General features: G+C 43.0%; 1 protein-coding gene across 3 annotated transcripts in view; it reads right to left on the bottom strand.

The window, feature by feature from the left end:
- Positions 1–3,497: 3,497 nt before the first annotated feature.
- Positions 3,498–20,861, bottom strand: part of PRKCA (protein kinase C alpha) — a 154,793-nt gene continuing 137,429 nt past the window's right edge. For all 3 annotated transcript variants that reach the window (XM_035558680.2, XM_035558679.2, XM_035558681.2), the window contains 4 exons: positions 19,575–19,655; positions 17,993–18,100; positions 15,358–15,498; positions 3,498–10,728 (listed from right to left, as the gene is read on the bottom strand). In XM_035558680.2, coding sequence (XP_035414573.1) covers positions 10,564–10,728; positions 15,358–15,498; positions 17,993–18,100; positions 19,575–19,655 — 495 coding nt within the window. In that variant the 3' untranslated portion in view covers positions 3,498–10,563. The remainder of the gene's footprint in view (positions 10,729–15,357; positions 15,499–17,992; positions 18,101–19,574; positions 19,656–20,861) is intronic.

Below are 20,861 nucleotides of genomic sequence, written 5' to 3' on the forward strand. Positions count from 1 at the left end.
TTTTGGGTTTCGGTCCCGGTCGCAACCGCGGCAGCAATGGCTCCTGTGGAAGCAGGATGCGGCCTTGGGACCTGTGCTACGAGGCAGCGCCTGCTTGTGTGATCGCTGCTCCTTACCCCAGCCTCATTTTTAAATCTTTCCAACACTGAAAATAGGGAACAAGGGAAATTCATGGCACTGAAGGACAGTAGCTCCTCCCCAGTCTCTGGGGAGGGTTTTCACATGCCGCTCACGCCGTCGCTAAATTAAAGGCATCAGCATTCGTGCGCTGCTGGAGCTGGGGCTCAGCTCGCTGCTTCCCTTGCACATCCCTTGGGCTCAGCCAGCAGCCCCCTCATAGCAGTTCGGGAGGAAGTGCAAGAAGAGGTGCAACGTTATTTTTAGCTCTGCACCCACACGTTGTGTGAAAGCTTAAAAAAACGAAGTGTGGAGCCTTTCATAGACAGCCCCCCCGAGGGGCTCTGACTCACGGAAAAACAAAGGCACACGTGTGAATGGAAGTTACACACTTTATTAAAATAAAACACCCTCTGTAATCATATGGGACTAATTCAAACTAATAAAAGCCGAGGAGGTGCCAATTCAGCGTTTTGTCCCAGCAGCTCGGCCACTTGCATCTTTTAGCCTGCACGGTGGCCCCAGGCCAGCAGGCAGGGCACTGGAACTTGTTACCAATCTTTTAATGATGTTAGGGTCAGTCAGGCACAAGAACACTAAATGACTTATCCCAACAGGACCAGGCACTAAGCCAAGGAGTTTTGGGATGCTGTCATTGCTGGCCCGAGCTCTTTCCTACTTTCTGCCCTTGCAGTCACTGCTGGTAGCTTTTATAACAATTTCCAGTGGATTTTTTTTTGTTTTTGTTTTTGAAATCACACCTACTCAGTGTCTCAGACACAGTTACACTTGTGTGAGGAGTAAATGAATCCTATTAAAAGAAGAACATCTCTGCCACTGAAAATGTTGAAGCTTTAATGAGGTTGAATATAACTTGCAGTGTTTTATATGGGTTAGGAAGCCTACCTGTTACAGGCATTGAGTTGCATGAAGTGCTCTGGGTAGAAGAGTGTGATAAGCGGGGGTGGATCAAGTCCCCAGAGCTGAACAACAAATCCAGAGCTGTGGTCCCACATTCGCAGCCTGAGAAACAAGGGGTTTGTGTGGTGGCTGCCAGCTAGCTGGGCTTCCTGGAGGCACGTGCAAGAGAAAAATGGAGAATAAACACAGCTTTACCGACAAGGCTGATCCCTGCAAACAGGCTTGGCTGTGCAATGCCAGCAGCTCAGATGCTGCTACAAAACTTGAGTGTCCTGAGCCCCCTGAGCATCCCCTGGGTACAGCCCAGTAACACACACATACATGAGAAGAGGGCTGGGTGGGAAAAAGCCTCCAGGAACAGGGACAAAACCATCAGTCGTGTAGAAACAAGTTGCACAAACACCCTAAATGACATGAACCCCCCTACCAGCCAGCAGAGAGCCACACGTCCATTTCCTCGGGGGAGCAGTTGGATTTCTTCTGCTCCCATCAGAGCTCCTGTGCTGCTGGGCCCCTCAGAGCGAAGGGAGATTCATCCCGAGCGTGTGAATCACTGCCTCTGCAGCACCAGTGGCAGCAAAAATGGATGGTGATTTTTGACAGCCTTGTCAAGTGAGAATAAGATATCAAACACTTCTCAGCAACCTTTCCATGATTTTTTTTCCCCCTTACTCAGATACTGTACTTTAAATTGGTTTTTGAATTTTTTCCACCCCTCCTCAGGTCATGCAACAGTTTCCCAGGGCAGGATGCAGGGCGCTGATGCAGGGACCAGTAACGGGCACGTGTAGTGGCAGCTGGGGGCTGACACCACCACCCTGGCAGCAAATGCAGCAAATCCCTTTGGAAGGAGACAGCATTGATTCATTTCCCATGAGATCTGCCTCCTTTTGTCCTCTCCTTCAGGAAACACAGGACAAACACACACACAAAAAAACCCTTGCAGGTAGCTCTGTGGCTGCAGCCTTGCCACTGCCTGCTCCTGGTCAGATCCCTCCCCATTTCTCTGGGTGTAGCAGGATGGTGGGAAGGTGACACCTGCCTGATGTATTTTGGGAAAAGAGCCCTTCGAGGTCAGCCCATCCTTACCTGGCAAGAGCAGCCCTCATCTGGGTCCCTCCTTGATTTGTCTTTGCTTTACCACAGCTCCATGGGTCTCACTCATTTTTCACTCATTTTTTTTTTCTCAGCCCAGCAGCGAGGGTTGCCTTTGACGAACTGGGTGGGATTACAATTACCTTGCAGTAATTAATGCAACCAGCATTTTAGCTACCCTAGCAGTTCTCAGGAGAGGTGGTTAGATTTGCTGCTCACGTACCAGCACTGTAAAAATATTTGGAGATTGCTAAACCAAATACCCCAATCTCTAAAGAGAAGCCAGGCGGGGGAGAGGGAGAGGGAGGACGTGCCTTCGGCCAGCCACAGGTAATTGCTGTGATTTACAGAGCACGGTGTGCTAGGAGCACTCCTGGTAGAGAGCACATTAGCTCTGTGTAGAAGTCAAATAAAACCAGCCAGGTTGAGCTTTGCACCTACTGCACCCACTCCTCAGGTGCCACCACTGGTAGCAGCTGCAGGCTGCAGTTTTCCACCTGTGCCTGCCTTCCCCAGGAACGAGCCTGATGGGTGGAAATCCCACCAGCCCCTGTCTGAACAACCAAGGGTTTGGGACGGATCCGGGCACAGCAAAACGGAGCCCTGAAGACCTCTTTCTGCTTGCGCTGGGCATCTGAACCAGCTCAGGGCAGCGCTGCCCTCCACCAGCTCCCTCTGGTGCTCTGCAAAAAGCTCCCAAGGCGGGAGCAAAGAGGGCTGCATGGGCTGCAGGAGAAGCTGTACATGCCAGAGGAAGGCTGAGCAGCGTGCAGCAGCCTGGAAATGCTGTCTCTATGAAAAAAAAAATGGATTTCAACCATTCCTTTGGGCAAACTCAGACAGACTTTTCTGCAAATTAAACTAACCCAATTATTGAATTAGCAGGAGATGCAATACGTTTGAGAGCAAGCAGAAAAAGAATTTGTCTGTCAAGTTGTCACGGCATTTGTACATCACTTTCAAAATCTGAAAACAAAATGAGATCAGCCTCGGCAGGGGGAGTGCCCGGGCTCAGGGCGAGTACGGCTGGAGGGGCCAGGAGCCCACGGACCCCGCACATGGGAATCTTATTCCAGGAACTGTTCCTTCACAACTAATTCCCTTTTTTATAACTCTTACTGTAACAGATTTGCTGACCTTACACACACACCCTTTTCCTAGTTAAGCCTCTTTTCCTCTCGATTTATTACCAGGAATTAAAAAAAGGTCCGTCCTAAAATTCTGTGCATGAACACCTCAAGTCACTGCCGATCAAAGTCTGGACCTGCGCAAGCTCTGTGGCCAATCACACCACGACTGCTGGAGCCTCTGCGGAGTGAGTTTTGAAATGAAATCCCAAAAAGCCAGAGCAAACTCTCACAAAGTAATGGTAAGTATTTTTATTCATACACGCTTGCTTTGAAACTACAATTAATATTTAACAAAAGCATTTCATGCAAACAAAGATTGAAGATATTGAGAATTAAGGAAAAAAAAAAGATGCTGGAATTTATACATCAGTCTTGCCCACTATATTTCCAATGATTTTTTTTTTTTAATTAATGGTGTCTCCAAATTTTCTAGTAGCATCTTGCAGATAAATGATGAGAAAATAAATAATGTTCTCCTCTTTATAAATACAAAATGTGGGTCTTAAAATAACAATCAGAAATATGAATGAGTTCAAGGTAGTAGTATTTCTTTTTTAAAAAAAGGTAACATTAAAATTACATGCAATCATTTTAAACATTTCAGGTGTACTCTGTATTGTCGTGCAAAATCATACATGTGTTGGGATTGCCCGAAGTGTTTTTAAAAGAGGCAACAAGCTTCAGTTTGTTGACATTATTTTTCTTACATTCATTTTAATAGTTCAAGAGAGAACAAATGAAAGGCTTTGTGGGCAACCTGCCCCGGCTGAAGTTTGTGTTATCGCTGCGAGAACATTTTTGTGTGCCCCAAGTCAGCAAGGTGGCCAAGTGTGCAAGCTCTGCTGCCCTCCCCAGGACTGGAGGCCGTGCTGGCTGCCGTAAGGAAGCACAACAGCACGGGCTCTGCTGAGCAGGGCCAGGGCTGCCCAGCACCAGTCTCTGCTCCAGGAGAGCCCTGAAGCACAGACTGGGCTCCAGGCCCCTGGGGGTGCCGCCTTGCTCCAGGACAGGAGCGCTCTGACCTCCGCAAGGACTGCGCCGTGGTGCCACCGCTGTCAGCAGCATTGCCTGCGCTGCTCAAATAGGAGGGCAATAAATGCAACCATGCCAATTCAACTAATTCATGGGAAAAGGCTTATGAACCTCAGAAACCTAATCATCCTATGAAAACGTTCCTGCCACCTACACAATTATAAAAACCATAACGTCAGCTGTAGACTTTGCAGTACGCCCTGCAGTAAGGGCTGACCATGCGGCCAGATCTGCTGCCGCGGGCTGGAAGCATCCACGGCCGGGTGGCCAGACACGCTGCCAGTGAGCCCAGGGGGCTTCCTGCCAAAACCAGGTGGAGACCCAGCACGGCGACCCCAATGGAAGCAGGTTGGGGCCAGCTGTCAGCGCTGCTGCTACTTTTCCTGTACTCCACTGTTTAGAATTATTAATTGGCTGCTGATCACTTTTTGGTCAATGGACACGAATGGAAGAGAAAAACAGAGCTATGGTGGTTTGCTTTTAAAATTGAACTGCAGTGTCACATGTAAGCAAAAGAAGAGGGTGAGGATATATGACAGGAATACATTAAAACATCAGTGGAACAAAACTGTCATGGACGGATCAGCTGCGTAACAAAAAGCGCTCCTCCTTCAACAGGAGTCAGTATAAACATTACTACAAAACAGCTGTGCTGACTTTATTTACCCATAGGGAACCACACCCTACAAGGTCAGTTCTGCTAAGACTTCCATTTACATGGAATTTTTACATTGCACGTAGAAATCTCAGGAATGGAAAAGAGGGAAGTGCAGCTGACCCACACCAGCAGCACGCGCATCCTCACGCTGCACCCAGACCCCCATTAGCAAAAGCTGTACTCCAGATTCCATAAGAAACACATCAGATCTGTTTTTATTTTTCTTCAAATGGTTTCAGTAGAATTACTAAAGTTATATAAAAAAGTAGAAATACCATGGTATAACCAGTGATACCATGCGAGTCAAATAAGCTGATATAATAGTAAAAATTATAATAATACTTACACAACTCTTTCCAGGTTAAAAGTGTATTAGAAACATTAACTAAGAAGCCCTCATGCCTCCCTGCGAGGTAAGTAAGTATTATTATCCCCATTTTACAGATGAGGTAACTGAGGCAGAGAGGTCACCAACTCACCAAGGCCACCGTGGGCATCAGGGGCAGCCCTGGGAGGCTGAGGCTTGTGCTCCTGGCACCCCTCTCCGTCCAGGTTCTCTGAGGAACTGAAGGGCTTTAGTGCATGGTTATTTGTTATAAGGCTGCTGAATTACCAATGGCCACTGGCATGGTTACTGGCTGATATGAAATCACACGTTTATGGAGTCAGTTCTTATTTCTCTCTTCAACTCAACTACTTCAGGTCCCGTCTAAGTGTGCGGAGCTGAGGAACAAAGTGCTTCAACTTCTCTACTTTTTTACTACTTTGCAGTTCAGTGTCTGCCTACCACACAGCACACAGGTAACACATTGCCTATAGCTGACACCTGCGCTTGCAGACAGAACCTATGTACAATAAGTTATGCTAATGACTAAAAGAACTCAAAATCACATTAAAGGTTTCCAGAAGTTTTGTGGCAGGTCAGAAAGCCCACTGTAAACTCAATACTGCAAATGTGCTTTCTACTCATATGAAAGCTTGATTATTGTATTATTATTATTATTATTTCCAACAAGGTGTTTTGTTTAATAAGGACTTTTCCCCTCTGCTAATCACATGCATCTCCTATGGCATTTAACTGGGATTGCATCCAGATGCACCAAATGAGAACAAAAATAATGCAAGTGGTACTGGTCAGTCCTGGCCCTGGACACAGCAACTTTCCTGTTAGAAAGCAAGCTCCTCTCTCGCCTGACCTTTTTAACTTTACAAGAGCCCAGCATTATCTTCGCCCCAAAAGACGGGACAGATTTCAAAGGCCAGCAGCATTTATGTATGATGAACATCTCTTAAACTAACAGCTGATTTCTAGAAGAACTTTCTTCAGTTTATAAAAGGAAATTCAATTGTAGTTCTGTGAAGAATGATCAGAAGTTAAATTGCATTTCTCCTCTAAACTGGATTAAGGCAGAGTATGTTGTTACAGGAGTGTGCTCTCTGCTTCCCACGTCTCTGCAATCCTTGCTAAGAGCACTGAGGCTGTCCTGGAGACCCGCAGTCATTCCCCAGTGAATGAAGACACCCAAGATTTTGCCCAGATGATGAAATAATTTATCTAGAAGCATGTGAAGTCTTGCTTAATCACTGAAAACTGGAAATTTTACATGGCCTAAAGGCCCTGCCCGTGCCCTCCGTGGGAAACGGCCTCGCTCCAGTGAAAGGGAAAGAAAGAAATGACTGATTCCCCAACTTGTCCCTGCCGCAGCTGCCCTGTGACTCGGCCTGAGGGACAGGAAGAAGATCACAAAGTGAGCGGGGGAGTTTCTACCATCACGGAATCACACATCGCTTGTACAAAAAGCAGCATAGCAAATAGTTTAAAACAAAACAAAACAAAACAAAACCAAAACCAGCAGTACAGAAGGGCTTGGAGGTTGTCTTGAATTTGAGAAACTGGAGCAGTGAGTCCAGAGAGATTGTAGCTTTGTGAATCCCAAACAATCCAAAACAATTCAAGCTCTACACAAACCTAAACTTTTAGCACTCGGGATTGGGGTGGCTGCAGAGCCATGCCCCTTGAGGGGTGTTTGGGGGTCAGGGCGCTCGAGCACGTGTGGGACAGACCCAGCTCCCATGGCCCCCACATGACTTCTCTGCAAGGTGGTGTTCAATTTTACTTCTAGATATCTTCGTAATACCCTGGGTGCTTGGATTGCTGTTGCTATCGAGTACAAGGGAAAGCAAGGCAGTCCTAATGCCTCTGCTGATAAATGTTCTTTAAGAAGCCAGACTTTGTGGAAAACATTACATAAATAACACCTGCATTAAAAAAGATAGGAACGTGCTTGCCGGATATGTAATGTTTTACTTGACATACATTTCTGGGTAACAAACACGCCAGCTGGTGCACTTTGAGTTCTTGCTAAAGGGCTGGTCCAAGTGTTCACGTGCAAGCACGCATCAAAGAGCAGCGAGGATTTCCACAAGAATTCAATCCCATTTGACCCGCTTGATTCTTGCAGCATCAAGAAGTTCACAGTACCGTTCAGGAAGCACTACAGACACCCGCAGAGGAGATGTGAGATGCCGCAAGCCCAGGAACTTGAGGTAAGGACATAAAAGAGGAATTCCTGCTTCTGCAGTGGAAAAAAATGCGGAACAAATGCAAGTGCCTAAGAAACTCATAATGAGGAGCAGCCACAAAACGAGCAGCTCTGTTCAGGTGTTGGACCAGCTCCTTACTGCCATGGTACAGGCAGTGCCACGTCACTGCTGTGCCAGCAGCAACTGCCTGGCTGGATGCCCCTCCACAACTCAAGCAGAACCACTTAGTAACATCTACTGGTTTTCTCTTTCTGGCCTGGGCTAGCTTCACCCATGTGCTGCTTTTCTTGCTCCAATATCTTGTGCTCTGCTATTTCTCCCTGTATTTTCCTTTTCAGAAGTCCCCTTTTCACTTCACATTCTTAAAACGTGCATAAAGCCTGCTCTCAGCAGATTTACTCACTTGCGAGCCTCTTCTTTACTCAAAATCTGAGCCTCAAAAATCTGTTGAATCTATTATCTTCTACAGCATGACACCCAGATATTCCTAAATTATGGCAGGCTAGTAATATTTAGAAAAACACAGTCATGAATGCTGTACTAGTCCACATGCCTTATGGTGAAAATCATACCACAATCTTTAGGTGTATAATATATAAACAAGAAAATCAACTCCCAGACTTGGCTAACATATTTGACACAGAACGGATTAAAAATTTTACTCCTAAAATGTATTAAAATCACTGAGTTCTGTTTATTTAGGCATCAATCTGGGAAACGGTTAGGTGGTGAATGCCCCTCGTTAGCAGCGTGCTTTCCCGTGCCTTAGAACCGTTCCGTCTGGCCGCTAAGGGTTGACCCCTCTCACCGGGGAGATGCTCCGTGCTCAGAGCTGTGACTGCAAAAGCACTACGGCTGGGCAAAAGCCAAACATCTGGAGTGTTCCAAATCCCGCGTCCTAGGCACCAAAATCTGGCTTTGGAAGGCATCACGGGTGCAGAAGCATGACACAGTTGCCTTTCCCAGCCAACCGCACTTTGCTCAAAAATTGTCCAGTGCGCCACTGGGGTCGCTCCCGTGAGTCGGGACCTTCCACGTGGCTATGGATCTGCAGGACTGGATCTTTCTGACAGAATCTTTGGCACAGGTTCGATATTTTATTGTAATAAAAGATGATTAGAAAGTAGATCCCTCCCCCCCCCCAGTTACATATTCTAGTATAAATTTAAGTCTCTTATGGCAAATATCTTACTTTTTGAGTATGTTTACATGCTGGAAAAACTGTAATCAGTCTGCATGCAGCAACAGAGACATCATGCTTCTGGCATCGTCATGCACATCTGACAGACAAAGAGTGCCTATGGCTGCTACCATGAACAAGGCAGAAGGGAAGAGAAAGGAAAATGCACTGACTACTATTTCACATGCTGCAACAAAACCAAAATAAGCACAGAAATATTTACTGATCTTTGAATTAATATCTTCTGGTAAGTTGTAAGAGGAAATATCAAATTTTTTATCTAAGTGATAGGAGAGGAGAAGATTGCATTAATTACAGTGTTCATCATTGCAAATAAAGTCTATTTCCTTCCCTGTAAGTAATAAGCAGATGTGAAATGAAAGCCTAATTGAACCTTGTATAAAACCTGCAGGTAGCAATTATTGTTTAAAAGTAGATCTACATTTAAAAAAACAGATGATACCCTAAGTCATTAACTGTATCCAAAAACTAAAAAAAAAATCCAAACCCCAAAACAAAACCAAAACAACAGCAATAAAACATTTAGCTAAACCTAAATGATGCCATTCAGAACAAGAACTTTCACAAATAAAGCACAATTTGTTTTATAAAATTTTTATAGTACTCTTTATGCTTGATATGATTATGTCAGTAATATAGATCTGCTTATTGTTAACCCTTATTATTAAGAGTTATTACTAAAGATGTAAAATTCATTGCATGAAGCATACGTAAAATGTATTAAATTCCATTCTATCGACAAAACAAGTTTTAGGTGCTTCATTCTGACTTGATTATTTTACAGCCCCAAGTTGTCTGAGTTAAAATTGATTATTTTAGGAGTGAATTTCACTTGATTTTCATGAGTTATTCTGGAGAAATCAGGAAGTCACCTGGGGCTGCATTTTTTGTTAATTTAGTATACACAATGTTTTCTTTGATTTACTGCCCTACACCGCAGACTACAAACACGCACATGTAAATAAGATTTAAGGAGTTATAGTTCTGTTTTACATTCCTGGTTAACAAATTTCTTAGTAAAATATTGGTATTAGTAGAACCGGTTAACAGTAAACTTCAGGAGTTGTGTAAATTAATTTAACTGAACACACAATGGCACCCTGGATCACAGAATAATCTCATGGAGATTAAAATTCACAAAAATATTATTAAAATTATTACTATTATTATTAAAGACAAAATTTCACCCTTGAGTTTATCACATGCTACTTAGCAAAGATCCTAGAGATCTGGCCACTGCTGAAGCGTGTTTAAACGGGGTGTTGCTTACAGGACTGGGTCACGAAGCCTTGGAGTCTACTCTGATTTTATCCCCCCCCCTCCCAAATTTGTTTCTGTGAAGTTTTTGAAGCAACTGCTTTCCACAATGCTTTGCAATGCCTCTCCTCCCCAGTGCATTTCAGTCCCATGTGCCGCTGTTCTCCCCAAAGTCACCATAAGACCCGGGGAGGAGTGGTCCCTCGGGGCCGCGGGCTCCCTTCGCATGGCATCCCCGCGGAAGGGCTCAGTGCTCGAGGTGTTTTCTCAGACCCGGGGTCTCAGATTATTTCTAACAATAGCACAGTGGAAAAGGGAGAAAAAGGACAGGGGGAAATTGCAAAATGTTATGTACCAAAAACGGGTAACTTTAGACGAGTCAGCGGTGACTTCTAGGAGAATAAATGGGCACTGTATACTAATTTATCTCCCATTAAGACAATGTCTCTGTTGCAAAGCCAAAATCCTGAATAAGTGGCCTTTCCCCCCATCTTACACTTTCTAACCCTACAATTTTCAGGCCCAAATGGAATCAACAAGGCAAAACCCTAAAAACTGTAGGGTTAAGGACTGTTCCTCACTGCAGGATTGCTTTCTGTTCTGCTGTTTCATGCTGCGTTTTGTAGAAGGGGGTGTACGAACTGGGGGTTGACATAGGAGAACCCTTCAAAATCTGTTTGGTCTATGTTAGCAATGACCAGCTGATCCGGTGGTGTTAACACTGGCTGTCCTCGTGTGAAGAACTTATCGAAGTTTTCAGCACCTTTGCCACACTGCAAGAAAAAAAGAGAAAAAAAGACTGAAAAAAATCAACAGTACATTGGCAGTCCCAGCTGTTTGCAGATTTCTCAGGATGACTGCAAGACTTTCCCTCACTTCTTACAACTACTTAAAAGTTTCTTTTCAGATATTTTAACAAAAAACATCTCAGGCAAACAGAGAGGTTTTAATAGATGATTTCTGATGAAAAGCAGAGTTAGAAAAGTTCCCATCCATCAGCATGAGGTGACAAGTTAAAGAGGCGTAAATATTCAGAGCCAGTGGGATAAAAAAGGAAAAACAAAATATTTTTATGGACATGTATTGGCAAGAGATACTTTATCTGTCAAGTCTTTTGCTTCTCCATAAAACTTTTACAATGCAAAATTAAATTTTTGTGTTAGTCTTTGTTTCTTTCATGATCTGCAGAAAGCTTAATGAAATTCATTTACATACTTCAATTCTTCCTTGTATAGCACATAAACTCCTGTGAATCCATAAACCTGAACAGAGCTACACTGGCATAACATTAACATAAGAGAGCAAAGAGACAGGTTTTACCAAAGGAAATATTATGTACACTGAAAATATGAGCTAAAGTTGGATATAAAGCTTGGAAAATTATGAACAGATTTACATAGGCATATAGATATATTTGCATGTATGTGTGTTTGCATGTATAATCTTTATTATTGTTGAAATTATACCACATTATAATGCAATTGTCTATTCCCAGATCTAGCTCTTGCTCAGATGCAGAAGATATTTATTCCAAATCACACTTCAGTCCCACTTGGAATGAAGCAGACATGAAATAAAGTCTTGCAGGGTAGTGAAAACCTGGGCGACCTCGCAGAAGACAGCATAAAAAACTGCGAGCACGACCAGACAGTCCTCTAAGCGTGGAGTGGAGACATGATGAATGTGACTCTCTTAAGAAGAAGAACAAGCGCGTAAAAGTAAAACGAACTACTTAGCTCTATCTGAAGAGTCACTGCACTCTTTAGTGTGTTAGATTTAGAGGTAGGAATTGGGATGAAATGCTCACCAATGCCCCCCCCCATGAGACCCTGCATATAGCACCTCTGTGCTGGATGCACACCACAGAGATGCTCAGGTACAGCAGGTATTTATTTCATCCCTGCCTTCCGAATTTCACCCTGATTTAACCCCCAGGTCACCTCACAGTGCAGTAATGCCAGGCAGCTCCATAAAACAAAATGGAAGCGATTCCTTTTTCTGAACTTCTCCCAGGAACTAAACCACCAAATTCCCAGCGAACTCCAGCTGCCTGCCCAAGAAGGGAACTAGGGCAGGGAGTGTACCCTGGGAGCAGGTCCACATTACCAAATGTGCTATCACAGCTTGCTTTCTTTTTTTGTCTAAGAGAAGAGACATGTCATCTCGTGAAGCCCAGCTGAGAAGCATGGTTATATATAGCTACACACGGAACACAATTCATTCAGAACAGAAAACAAAAGAAATCAGGTTTGCAAAAGGATAGTTTGGGGTGATGTAGGAAACAGCTGGAAGGCAGGAGAGTATGATTAGCAGCAAGTAAAATAGGATGAAGATGGGAGCAGAACAAAATTAGCTTGGGTGCAAGAAAGACTGCATATCTGGGGAAAACCAGACATTGAGTATTGTGGAGAGGTCCAAAGGTAAATCTGTTTATCTCAAAACCATCTGCTATAACAGATTCTTAAACAAAGTCTGGATGTACTATACGTGCAGTGAACACTTCTTGTCATCCCTGACCCTTTTCCTCTATACCCATCCCTGAAGGATGACTGCACTATCAAATATTCGCGTTAGTGAATGTATCTACATTGGGACTGGGAGGATAACATTGCATTATACCATTATCTTCAGATTTAGAGGGTAACTTTGAAAGGGCAGAAGATGACTTGTACGACAGACCAATATTAAACATTGATTTTTCTGAACTAATTTAACATGAATAAAACCTCTCATTTAGAGGAGAAACAAGCGGAAGGGAGGCCTGTTTAAGGGAATTCAGGGATGAGATGTGTGGCTCATGCCCTGTCTTGAAAACTGTACAGCTTCCAATCTCCTTGCAAAGCACCTGGCACAAGGACTTGGACACGCCAGCCAGTCTGAGCTGCAAAGAACTGCTGCTGCCCCAGGCACAAGTTGTTTTATATTTCAGATGAAAAATGCATGCTCAGGTACTGCACCACAGTGCTGATAGAAATAGGCTTGTTCCATCTCCGAAGAGCACAAGACACTTGAGCAGGTTAAAGGCTAATGGTGGTTTGCTTTTTTCACCTGAGGTTCTGTGCTCACTGAGTACCCTGGTGCCCACTGAAGGCAATGCCTTTTGGGACACAGAATGGACAGAGATGAACTTTGACAAGGGGAAAACACTCCATCATTTGGATGAAAGTCAGTGCATCTCCAAATTAACAGTCAAATTTATTTTGGGGCTGTACAGTCGATTCAGAGAAGCAACCGAATGGATATTTCCACAGGGAAGACTTTTTTTGCTTAGCAGATGTTTTACAGAGATGTGTGATGCTTCCACAAAATTATGCTCAATCTTTTTCTCTTTTTCCCCCAATAAATGGAAGCTATTTAAACCAGCTGCATATTGAAACTGAAGTTCTGACTCCATAGGTATCTCATTATTGCTTATATTAGTAGAGATGGAGAAATAACTCATGAAATGTAAATGTAATATGAACAAATTTAATCATTTATCAATCTATTTGCATGTTCCATTATATATTTTTCTTCACATTAAAGAACGCCACTGCTATCTTGAGTGTTAATGGAGTATTAAAGCAGAACTGAAAATCTGGGACTCCCAGAACTTTTACACTTACAAATATGAGAAAACATCCTTCCTGCCGAGTAGTCACTCTATGTCTGTGGCCTTTGAAATGTCAGTTTTGAAGGGAAAATGTTATTTAAACCAACTGACTGCTGACCCCAAATCTGCAGCTCCATGCTGGAGTGAGAACTGTGCCTGTGCGCAAAAGCAGCAGGATTATTCCTGCAGCAAAATGCTTCCCAGAAAAGATGCACCTAGAGTGTTTTTCTGAAAACAGAACAAAATGAAGCTTATAAATATGTCCATGTCTTGACACACATTAAGGTTTGTGTGTTTTTTGTTTTCTAGAATCAATATAAATAGAATCAGCAACCACAATAATGAGTTATACATAGGGTATGTAAATATCAGATTTGGATTTTAAATTATTTTTGTCTGGGAAAGTTCAGCTCCATGTGAATGCCTGAATCTCCTTGGTGTCTTTCAACAGCAGCCTGTATAAACAAAACCGGTCATGATAACCACAGAGAAAGATAACAGCTGCTCTGAACAGGAGCCAGGATCTGCCACCAAGTGTGCTACAGTGGAACCAGACCGTATTTCAGCATTTAGTATCATCATGCTGGCATTACTTTTAACTTCAAGGAGAGTCTGAGCACTCAGTTCTCAAGCTAATTACACTTACAGATGTGGAGGTAGACTTGTTTTATGATCAACTGTAATTTTGACCTAAAAAGCACATAATGAAAATCTTACATAAAATGTTCTGTAGAGAAGTGCAGCTCCCTTCTGACAGCCAGCTCTGGGAACGGCTGGCCAGGGTTGGCAGTATCAGGTATGGATTTTTATGTACTTACACTCCTCCCTGCATGCAAAATCTACATTATATGTAAAGGATGATTTCCCCTAGCACTAAACACTTCTTGCCATGCAACTCCCCTACTGGCGAGGTGAAAAAGGGATTTGTTTGCAATAAGGGAGAAATATATTCTGCCTCTGCTCATTAGTTTGTGATACCCCACTAGCATGTCTGTATTGACAAATAAATCAGCGCACAGAGCAATGATCCTATACCTGCAGTGCTAGAGATTGTTACACATCTCAGCTGAAGTGTAAACAGTGTTAGAGAAGAAAGATTTGATGTCAAGACATAACAATTTACAGCTGTTCCTGGAAGCTTATATTCTTGTGTGCAAATAATTTTTTTTTTCCTGTCAATAAAGCGCAGGACATGCTGAAAGACTTTCTGTGTCAACAAATGCAGTTCTTCAAATTATGCTGTGCAAATGGTTCTTGCACTAAGGACACTTGTTTGGATTTCTAAAATATTCCTACAGATACACGTGTGTAAAACAGTAATAAACATGAAAAATAAATCAGGTACTATTCCTGCAGACTCAGCAGATCTGGGTTCTGTCACTCTAGGCTGGGGAATGCAAGTCCCTGGGGAACAGAGCCCACTGAAGAGGGAATTCAGTAATTCAGACACTTTTAGTCACTGGATGCTGTTTGGATGCTGTTCACAGGAGACAGTCAGGAACAGCATTTACCACATGCCTCAAGCAGCTGATGTGAATATGCCAGTCTTACCCATTTTCAGCATCTCATGCAGTGCATGAATGTCCAGTCAGGACTCCAACCACTGTGGGGCTTTTTCACAAGGAGCAAACAACAATGGGTTATGCCACAGGCTGCCAAAACATTAGCAGACTTCCAGATGGGTCTGCCACCATCAAAATGCCCTATTTTAGAAGATTTTCAGCACCATCGAGCCAGCACCGCACTGACCCCGCAGGAAAGCACACCCGCAGACACGTGTAGCGAGGGACGTGTCTGGCACCTCACTCACCACTTTGGGCTTGAAAGGTGGCTGGATCTCTCTGTTTTCCAGTTTTTCCCAGTCAATTCTCCTGAAGAAAGCATGTTCCCTGATGTCTCTTTCACCTTCAAGGCCACAGCCGAGGCGCTTTGCAGGATGTTTAGTCATTAGCTACCAAGGAAGAAAGCACCAAATGATTACCCTGAGTGCTGGAGTGGAAGCGAGACAGACGTTCCCCAGATTGCAATGTTCTTGCTCCTCTCCTGAAAATGCAAGTTGCTAATAAGATTGCTTTGAAAAGCTAAAATTTATTTTTTGAAGATGAGTTCCCTTGTTTCATCGCTGGAGACAGCATGCCAGCAGCCAAATTAAAGGTTGTGCTTGTGCACTGTTTCCCATTAGCAGAGGCGAGCACTGCAGGCCTGGGTGGGCACACGGTGCCCTGGGCACACCGCGGTCCCGTTGGCTCACAACACAACTCGCTCCTGCATTTTGCCTTTGGTCTTTCAGTTCAGTCTTATAAATCTTCAGAACAGCTTCTGCCCGACCTCAGCAATCAATTAAACTTAATAAATCCCAGTATACCGAAGCTGTACGAAGTACATTTTTCTGGGCCTGTTGAAGACATCTCATTATGGAGCCTACGGTTTCTTGGCACCCAGCTGACAACATCTCATCTGTGTTTCCTCCCTAGCATTCTTAATGACATCTTGGTCAATACTACACCCAGTTGCATAGATTAAGCAGACTTGGGAAACAAAACAAAACAAAACAAAACACCAGCATTGCCAGCTTGGAAACAGTAATGTGCTCTGTAATTAACAAGCTCCTCCAAAAACTTGTTTTTCTGTTGCACATATCATACATTAGGCATTGAGCAAGGCAGCCTTCAGCTCTCAGTTCCTGTGTTATGGGGACTTTTTAAAGCTCTTCTACAAATCATATGTGATTAATACACTGCAGGCAGTGATACCTCAACACATCTTTTTAAAACCTCAGCTGTACCACTTTAGTCTCCCTCCAAATGTTCATTTGATCACATTCCAACTCTGAAACTAGCAGAGACCTGAAGCAGACTTCAGGAAGCCGACTAGGCACTGGGCTAGGATCACATCACGTCATTCTTCAAGCTTAACAGCAACTTTGCCACTTCTGTTAACTTTTCTAAACCCCTCACTTTAACAGTAGGTGATAAAAGAAAATGTGAATAACGTTTCTAGCAGTTGTAATTCTGTTCCAAAGTCACTGAGATCACCAGACCCAAGACGCTCTGAACCAGTGGAAAAGCTGTCAAGCAGAGAATTCAATTTGAGGAGCACAGCGGGCACGTTCGCCTTGCCTGACTGTGCACCGGCCTGGGATTGCTGAGCTGCTGCTGAGTACCAGCCACACAGCTGCTCTCCTACACTGACTTCTTAGCTCAGGTATAATGCTCACTGAAGTCTGGGATTAATTTGTTAGCTTAATGCAGACATTGAAGATGTTACATCACAGAGACTTGACCTTATACCTAGTGGCGCGATGCAATTTCGACTTTCTGAACTCCTTTTGCATAAGCAGCTAGTGGAATAGCAGCAAGCAGGAGAGCTGCAAACAGGATAATTGGATCAGGTTCAAACTGTGCTGGGTGAACGTATGATTTTCACAACAAGGCGTCAATCTCTGTGTACTTTACAAAAATATATCGTTTAGTTTTTGTTAGCCAGAAGCAGCATGTCTACATTGATATAGGCTCCAAAATTAGAGTGGTCTTTTCTTTTACTTTGTTCTAAGCACATTTTCTTTTTCTTGATGATTTTTGCTTTCAGGATTAATATCCAAGTTATGTGCAATACTACTTAAATTCTTCCGAAGGAAAGGAAAAAAGTAATTACCAAATTAACTGACACTAAGTGCAGTGATGTAAGACATCAAAGTAAGGCTTTATAGGGAATGGTTTGGAAAAGCTGCAGAATGACAGTACTCTACGGAATCACATCACTAGGGAGTCAAGAGAAAGTCAAATGAATTCTTTTTTTTTTTCTGAGCTAATCCCTTCAAATCAAATTATTCTGTTACTTGAAGGGAAAAAAACAAACAAACAAACAAACAAAAACAAAAAACCACAACTTTGAATCTAAGATAAATCTTTGGCCACACAGGCTACAACTGGGTCAGGATTTCCCCACAGTTGCCTTGTGCTTATGCTACAGATTTTCGCATAGGCTCATCTTTATCTACACTGAAAAATGATTTTTATTAACTCTTTGTTCTGCTGCTGTGATTAGGCTTTCTGAGCTGAGGACCACAGCACATTTGCTGGAGTATCCAACATACATCTAAACTGGGAAATCTCCTCACCTTGCAAAACTGGGGTTGTGCTGCCAAGGGTTGAGAAGCAAGGCGGGAGGAGATGTTTCACACCATCATCCTGTTTATAATTTCTGCTTTGGATTTGGCAGCTACTGACTCTGACATTTGTTCTTACCATAAAATAAGCAGGCACAGCAGGAGGAGCTGAATACTTATCAGTGACACCAAGCGATGAGCACTTTATGACAATATAACTTAACACAGCCTGACAGAAGTTGCACTTAAAATACTACAGTGCCATAGCAAAGCCAGACAAATTTATTCATAAAGACTGCCAAAAAGAAACTTAATGATAAAGAAACATCTATCTCACCCCCTTGCAGATGGAGACGGCTTCTTTGGACAGTGATTTTGGATAAGAAACATTATGCTCCATTATGGACTGGAAAAGTTCATCTTCATCTTCTCCATCAAATGGAGGCTGTTAAAAATAAGTCATATGTAAGTTAATTACCTATTTTTTTTCTTTAATTTTCCACATTTTATGAGATGGCATAGTAATACTATACAATACTGGGTCAGGTTAAAGGTGCATTCAGTCAGGCAGAGATGCCCAAGACATCAGTGTAAGTTGTGGTCCTTGCTCAGGAATACACACCAAACTCGCAGCCATCTGCAGACTGGGGATCTTCTGACCCAGAAACTTAGTGCTTAGCAGTCTCAGTTAGAAATCAAAGAGAAAAGTTCATTTCTGCCTCCAACATGGCAGCAAGGTTAATGAAAGGTTTGATGGATTATCTTCAATGAGTTTATCTTCACAATCATCTATAGTTTTTAAAACTGCTGTGCACCGGGCAGCCAGCAGTACTTTAAAGGGTAAAGTTTGGAGACGGTAACTTTCAATTACCTTGTGTTAAGGTATATCCACTCCTCACTTAATTCCAGCTAAACTCCAGTTTGTTTTACAAGACATACGTGTAGGCTCTGCTTCTGTGAGGAGGAGGCTGCATTGCCAGACAGGGCTGCATTTTATTTTTAAATACAGGTGATGAGGGAAGTGCCTGTGGGTGAGTCCCCCAGGATATGGACACTGTGTAAGTCTCAGCTAATAATAAATCTCATTGCCTAAGTCTCAGCTAAAAATAAATCTCATTGCCTCAAAAGCACTCAGCTGCCTAATATTCGCAGTGCACACTGTAAATGTTAACAACTGCAACTGCAACCCTTTAAAAACTTTTTAAAAATGTTGAGTGGAATTTAGTAGAGAAACTATTAAATGCATTTGGTTAAAATGTATGTTTTAAGCTTAGGAAATGCATACTTCTAGCTAACACTCACTGAAAGCCACCTGCACAAATCTTTTCCAACTCAAGATCAATCGAGTTCCTAAAGTCGGTAGTTATCTGCCATTTACTGTAGTACAGAGTTGCTTTTCTACTTCAATGACTCAGAGAGCAGCATCTCAGTAACTGTGCAGAATAAGGGGTCTGTAACTAAGCTCATTTCAAGCAGTGAGACCCATACTTTACCCCCAGGACACAGAATACAAAAGCTGTATTCGTGTGACTTAACTGCAATGCAGAGCATATGCAGTCTTATTATGTCTCCCTGCGGTTTCAAGCTACTAAATTATATTTCTTCCATTTGACATGCATTTTCCTGCTAAAGCGTCTCTCTCCCATTCAATTTTGAAGATGGCTATTTAAAACATCATTACAGTACAAAGGAACCATATTCAAAGGCAGTGCTTTATTATGTGGGTGCAATATAAAGAGCTTAAAACCTAAACACGTTCTCAATGGAGTCAGAGACAGTCAAGAGTACACAGAGATAATATGAGTATGAAAAGCCCCACGCTTGTCCCCTAGGGGTCTAGCCCTTTAGCAACTTTTGAAAGAGCGCAGCATTGGACGGGCAGGAAGAGGTCATGGCAAGCACAGGAGGGTAACTCTTACCTGGCCAGCTAACATCTCATAGAGCAGCACTCCATATGCCCACCAATCCACAGACTTCCCATAGGGCTGGTAAGCAATAATCTGTATAATCACACACACACACACAAAACCAAAAACCCTATGTTATCCAACATCCAGTCTGGTGACATATTAGATAAACAGTGACATAGAAACAAACGTAGTTCTTTGCAAGGAGCCAGAAAGCCAACACTGTAATCCTCACTCCAGCTAATCACTGCTTCCAGCTGGAGTTAGACATTTTTGCAAATGCTATTCTAAACCCACCTGCATCGTTTGGTGTTCTGGTATCTTGGGGAATTCAGCTCTTAGGAGATCTTGAGATGTGCATTTGAAGGCAAAGAAGGCAGTAGAGTAGCACGATGTAGGAGACAAGACAAACAATTTTTCCATCCATGTCAAAGCTTCATGTCATGAGACTCACTAATTTACAGGCTATCAATAATTAAGCCTTTCTTTTCAATATTTATGGTCTTGTTCCACTCTAAAATGAATAAAAATTTTAGAGCAAAACCCCAAAAAGCTCAGTTACGTTTTCCCAAGTTGCATGATTGAGATACTCTTAGTATGAAACCAGATACCAGTTACACCAAAAAGAAAGCTGTTTCTGCTGTTCAGCCTAATGGAAACATCAAGTGTTTTGCATCCTCTGGGTTCACATCTGACTCACCCAGAAGCACAAATTGAGTGCTGAAACAATGAGAGGCTGCGAGTGCAAACAGCACGCAGGTCCCCTTGTGCGTCATTTTCTATTATCAAGACCTGCTCAGAGATCAGCGTTCATTTATTTAAGAGATGCATTTGGGCATCCTGTAGAGGAGCTCGGAGGTTCAGATACCCTCTCAGATCTGTTTTTAAATAACTGTGAAGCAACAGTGGGCATGGTGGAGGGGTGCAGGACATCCCACCTGCGCTGGGGAAGGCAGCACTGGGGCCTCCAATATGTTTTGATGTTTTTACTCTTTGTGAAATAATTGCTAAGACCAGTACAGACCACATATGCTAGATTTCTTAGTTGCCTGAAATAGAAGTTGAACTGGCAAGTTTTGTTGTTTTTCAGGGCTGCCTGGCTACGAAATAGAATTAGAGCCTCTATATGAATACACATTCTTTGCTGGGCTAACAGCAGCACATGAATTTAAAATTACTGCAGTGTTTCTAAGCAAAAAAATTCAAAATAAATCACACTTCAAAATGTATTACACAACCAGAGGTAGTGACAAGATTCTCAGCTGAAAGGTCCTACATGAAGGCTATCTTAATTAATTG

This window comes from Cygnus atratus, chromosome 18, assembly GCF_013377495.2.
Source record: "Cygnus atratus isolate AKBS03 ecotype Queensland, Australia chromosome 18, CAtr_DNAZoo_HiC_assembly, whole genome shotgun sequence".
Taxonomy (NCBI): domain Eukaryota; kingdom Metazoa; phylum Chordata; class Aves; order Anseriformes; family Anatidae; genus Cygnus; species Cygnus atratus.